This window comes from Natator depressus, chromosome 13 (genome assembly GCF_965152275.1).
Source record: "Natator depressus isolate rNatDep1 chromosome 13, rNatDep2.hap1, whole genome shotgun sequence".
NCBI lineage: Eukaryota > Metazoa > Chordata > Testudines > Cheloniidae > Natator > Natator depressus.
In genome coordinates this window covers 35,556,798-35,562,587 of record NC_134246.1, presented here as the reverse complement: position 1 = coordinate 35,562,587, position 5,790 = coordinate 35,556,798, and the positions used below count along the sequence as shown (strand labels likewise).

Below are 5,790 nucleotides of genomic sequence, written 5' to 3'. Positions count from 1 at the left end.
AACACAAGATATAAGCTCTTGGACAATCAGGTACATTGCTTTCTTTGAAATTATTTCAGATTCAAACCATTTTAAGTGTGAAGAAAATCAAATCAGGAATGCAAAGTGGATGTGAAATTATACTGAGGGTGAAAATAGTGGGGAATTCTGATTTAATGCTCTTGATTCCCATTTACACTAAGGGTTAGATTCACAAAGGGACTTAGACATTGCAATGCTAATGTCTGGTGTACACTACAGACCTATATCGGTATAACTATGTCATTTAGGGGTGTGAAAAATCCACACCCCTGAGCGATGTATTTATACTGACCTAACCTCCTGTGTAGACAGTGCTATGTCGACAGGGGAGCTTCTCCCACCAACATAGCTACTGCCTCTCAGGAAGGTGGATTAACTATGCAGAAGGGAGAGCATTTTAAGGGTAGATGTGCCCTCTAAGTGATCACACCTATCTTTTGGGCACCTAGAAAATCACTGTGATGCACAAAGCTGGAGTCAGGCACGATAGGTGCCTAAGAATGGGATCCACAAAAGGTAGCATGCTAGGTGGCTCCGCACCTAAGCTCACCAATAGGAGATGTCAAAGAGAGGGTTGTGTACTAAGCCCAGCCCCTCTTAGGACTTCAGCACCTAAACCCAGGCCAGAGGGAGACACCTATCTCTGCTTGGGATTCTCAGCTTTGGGCCTTCTTTTGGAGGTCATGGGGAAGGAGCTCCCTCATAACTTACAGCTCTGTGGTGAAAGCACTTGCCTAGAATGGGGGGAACCCTGATTCATGTCTCTCCTCTGACTGAGGAGATGTGACCAGGAATCTGCCACCACTCAGGTGAGTGCTCTAGCCATGGGGATAGTATGTTGAGGGGGCTCCTTCAATCTCTCCTGCTGAAACTGTTCCACTTTGGATAAATACTTCAAGAGCCATAGGACCAGAAAGAGATAGAGAGTGCACAAGTATGAGAATGACTTTAGATCCTACAGATTTATTTGGGCATAAGCTTTCATGGGTAAAAACCCCACTTCTTCAGATGCAGAAGTGGGTATTCACTCATGAAAGCTTATGCTTCAATACGTCTGTTAGTCTATAAGGTGCCACAGTACTCTTTGCTGCTTTTACAGCTCCAGACTAAAACAGCTACCCCTCTGATACTAATTGAAGAGTTCTCCCAGAACTGGATGAGTTGTTCTGGATAAGGAGAATGGAAAGGGCCTTGGAGGGGATCCCAACACAATGCAAGGAAGGAAAATGACACATGGGAGAGGAAATGACAGCAGGAACCCAGAGTTCAATTCCAGTGTTAGAATCATAAAATCATAGAATATCAGGATTAGAAGGGACCTCAGGAGGTCATCTAGTCCAACCCCCTGCTCAGAGCAGGACCAATCCCCAATTAAATCATCCCAGCCAGGGCTTTGTCAAGCCGGACCTTAAAAACTTCTAGGGAAGGAGATTCCACCACCTCCCTAGGTAATGCATTCCAGTGTTTCACCACCCTCCTAGTGAAAAAGTTTTTCCTAATAGCCAACCTAAATCTCCCCCACTGCAACTTGAGACCATTACTCCTTGTTCTGTCATCTGCTACCATTGAGAACAGTCTAGAGCCATCCTCTTTGGAACCCCCTTTCAGGTAGTTGAAAGCAGCTATCAAATCCCCCCTCATTCTTCTCTTCTGCAGACTAAACAATCCCAGCTCCCTCAGCCTCTCTTCATAAGTCATGTGCTCTAGACCCCTAATCATTTTTGTTGCCCTTCGCTGGACTCTCTCCAATTTATCCACATCCTTCTTGTAGTGTGGGGCCCAAAACTGGACACAGTACTCCGGATGAGGCCTCACCAGTGTCGAATAGAGGGGAACGATCACATCCCTCGATCTGCTCGCTATGCCCCTACTTATACATCCCAAAATGCCATTGGCCTTCTTGGCAACAAGGGCACACTGTTGACTCATATCCAGCTTCTCGTCCACTGTCACCCCTAGGTCCTTTTCCGCAGAACTGCTGCCTAGCCATTCGGTCCCTAGTCTGTAGCGGTGCATTGGATTCTTCCGTCCTAAGTGCAGGACTCTGCACTTGTCCTTGTTGAACCTCATCAAATTTCTTTTGGCCCAATCCTCCAATTTGTCTAGGTCCCTCTGTATCCTATCCCTACCCTCCAGCATATCTACCTCTTCTCCCAGTTTAGTGTCATCTGCAAACTTGCGGAGGGTGCAATCCACACCATCCTCCAGATCATTTATGAAGATATTGAACAAAACCGGCCCCAGGACTAACCCTTGGGGCACTCCACTTGATACAGGCTGCCAACTAGACATGGAGCCATTGATCACTACCTGTTGAGCCCGACAATCTAGCCAGCTTTCTATCCACCTTATAGTCCATTCATCCAGCCCATACTTCTTTAACTTGCTGGCAAGAATACTGTGGGAGACCATGTCAAAAGCTTTGCTAAAGTCAAGGAACAACACGTCCATTGCTTTCCCCTCATCCACAGAGCCAGTTATCTCGTCATAAGGATTACATGGGATTTAAGCAGCACCACTGGAGAAGTGGGGGGATGTAATTTCTTTTCTTTCTGTATGGCCAGTTTTGGTCAGGACATATTTCAGAATCTCAACAAACAAGGCCCAATGTTGTCATGGTGGATCGATGGCCTCAGGAATTGGTGGGGGTGGCAACCATCATGGTAAAGCCCTCTCTTTGCAGTCTACCCACCTGCTTCTGATCCCATAGAGTGATTCCCAGATAAGTAATATTCCAAATGGCCTCATCCCATCAACATTCACCAATCAGTCTGGTGATTTCAACTGTAAACATTTCCACCCATTTCTAGAATCTTGCTGCTCATTTCCATGACAAGCCCAGAAATTACCAGGAGCCTTGGAGAGCACTTATCACCGTTCTGTTCATTAAACAAGCCAGGTTGTACCAGCCTATTTGTGTCCCACTTTTTCTTTGTGTGCCACAGGACTCTTCTTCAATTAGTAATTCAGTTTGACTCTAGCTTTACCTCCAGATCTCAACAGATACGTGATTGAAAAAATGTGGGTTTTTAATGTCTCACAAGAAATTCGTGAACAGAGAGAGAGTCTGTTTTTATATTGTTATCATACTTATTGGCTCAGGAATAGAATAGAATAGAATAGAATAGAATAGAATAGAATAGAATATTCTGATTCAGCGAGACTGTATGCGAACTAATGTGCTACACAATGGGAGAGATTTTTATAGGTATATAGGTACCTAAAGTGTTTTTCCAGCACATCTAGGAACCTAAATTGCTTTAAAATCAATGAGTTTTAAGTGCCTAGGTGCTTTTGAAAATCCCAGTATGTACCTAAACACCTTTAAAAATCTATCCCATAGTCCAGCTACTGTGACTCAGCATAGTTCCACCTATGTCAATGGGGTCCGATCCTCAGCCTAGCCCTACTGCAGTCAGTGCAACACATCCCCAACTCATATAAATTTTTGTATTTCCATTGTAGTGAATATACCAGAGTGCAAGTTTGTGTGTACTGAAATCCCTAGTTCTATGAAAATTTACACTACCTTTGGACCTGGCCTACAAGGGACAAGGCTGGTGAGAATCAGGCTCACTCTTGGAAAAATTGCAATTTTGTGGTGAATGGAAGGATTTTCCTGATGGCCACTTTGACCTCGTTATTGCGCAGACTGTAGATCAGAGGGTTCAGGGTTGGAGTGACTAGGGTGTATATTATGGCCACCATCTTGTCCTTATCCAGCGAGTAACTGGATGTTGGCCGGATGTAGGTGTAGATGATTGTGGAGTAGTACAAGATGACCACAAGCATGTGGGAGGAGCAGGTGGAGAAGGCTCTCTGCTTCCCTTTGGAGCTCCGCATTTTCAGGATGGCGATGATGATGAAGCTATATGACATGGTGGTCAGCAGGAAGTTTCCCATGGCAAGGAAGATGTCAGCCATGAAGATCATAATTTCGTTGAGATAGGTGGAGCTGCAGGATAGTGCCAACACTGGTGGGATCTCACAGAAGAAATGCTGGATGAGGTTGGGTCCGCAGAAATCCAGGTGCAGCATGAGTAATGTGTGCACCAATGAATTGATGGTACCAACAGCCCAGACAGCAGCTGCTAAACTGATGCAAATTTCCTTACTCATCAGATTGACATAGTGCAAGGGGTGGCAGATGGCAACATACCTGTCATATGACATAGCAGTGAGAAGCACAAGTTCTGTCCCTGATGACAAAGTAAAGACAAAGAGTTGGGCCATGCAGCCACCAAAGGAAATGATTTTCTCCTCCTGCAACAGGTTTTCCAGCATTTTCAGTAGGACTGAGGAAGTGCACAAAATGTCAACCAGGGCTAAATTGGCGATGAAGAAGTACATGGGAGTGTGGAGAGGTGGGTGGAGGACAATAGCCACAATAATCAATGAATTGCCCATGATGGCAGTCATATAAAGGCATAGGAATAGCCCAAAGATCAGTCCTTGGTGTTGAGGGTGGTCAAAGAGACCCTGCATGATGAAATCGGTCACCCTGGTGTGGTTACTGGGCTCCATTGCTTGAGTGTTCCCTCTGTAGGAATAAAGATTCAATTTTGGTCAGGTATTGCAAAAACTAGCAATATGGCAACTGAAGAATCTAGACTGACTGACACAGAGAGAGAGAGAGAGAGAAAGAGCTTTGTGATATTCTAGACCTTTCACAGAGCATATATACAAACTGAGCTACATTAAAATATATTAGCACAATAAACTGTCTCAGATAATGAGTCTATATTCTCCTGACATTTGACTGTAGAAGGGAAAAAATAACACCGTGGATGTTCTCAAATAGAGGCACATGAAGTCTGTTGGAATATTTACATAAATTACATGAGTTAGGAGTTCACAATATGATCTCAAACTTCTTTCATACACCAGAAGTCTTATTAGTAACCAAGATTCCACTTTCTACACTAATTTCACAAAATGTATCTATTGCAGTATAGCACATTTACAGTCTATATAATATATAGAATGTATATAATCCAAAATATGACATAATAATATGTATATTTAGGTGGAATCAAGGTGCAAAAAATAATTGTCTGGATAACCCTTTAACTCACACTGATTTAAATCAGGCTTAACTCCATTGCAATCAATGTGGTTAATTCTCCATTCATTGGAGATGCACTGGTACATACAACTAGTGAAAATGAGAGGGGATTTGAGCTTCCCAAATTTCATTTTTATGATAACCTACATGGCAATATATAACTGTTGCTTCATTATTAGGAATAGTATTATCCTGATATGACAAGCAATCCCTACTGTATTACAGAAAAGTTTCCCTCCATCATCTTCAAACATCTCTAGTCTTATTACTGCTTCTGCTGATTTTACTCTCATTCCTCCTGGAGTAAATCAGGAGTATCTCCTTTGAAATCAATAAGGTTACTCAATTGCAAAAATCGTGAAACAGAGAAGACTATCAGGGCCAACAAATCTAACTAATCATGAAATCATATTAGATAACTTTATCATATTTCATAGTAGAGTATTTTGTAAAAAAAAAGTCATCTTTTGCATTACTTTTCAAATTTGATTGCATACTTTTGAGGGCACAGACAATAGGTTATGACTTGTCTTCCCTTTCTATTAATGTTACATTTTAATTCCTTGAGTTTGGACTTGACTACAATTAAATTCAAAAGAACTGCATTAATGTGTGTGAGTTTACATCAGATTTGTATTGGTGAAATTGAGATCAGAATATGGTCCAAAATTCATAAACATAGTTGTGGTAATGTGTATTCCTGC

General features: G+C 42.5%; 1 protein-coding gene across 1 annotated transcript; it reads right to left on the bottom strand.

Annotated features, from left to right (window-relative positions):
* Positions 1 to 3,594: 3,594 nt before the first annotated feature.
* On the bottom strand, positions 3,595 to 4,545 carry LOC141997764 (olfactory receptor 13G1-like). Its single transcript, XM_074970179.1, has one exon. It carries the CDS (start codon positions 4,543 to 4,545, stop codon positions 3,595 to 3,597), a length of 951 nt encoding a protein of 316 aa, XP_074826280.1.
* Between the last annotated feature and the right edge of the window lie 1,245 nt (positions 4,546 to 5,790).

Bases quoted from the DNA above. Each gene is read 5' to 3' on its own strand.
- LOC141997764 (XM_074970179.1), bottom strand. From the start codon at position 4,545: ATGGAGCCCAGTAACCACACCAGGGTGACCGATTTCATCATGCAGGGT.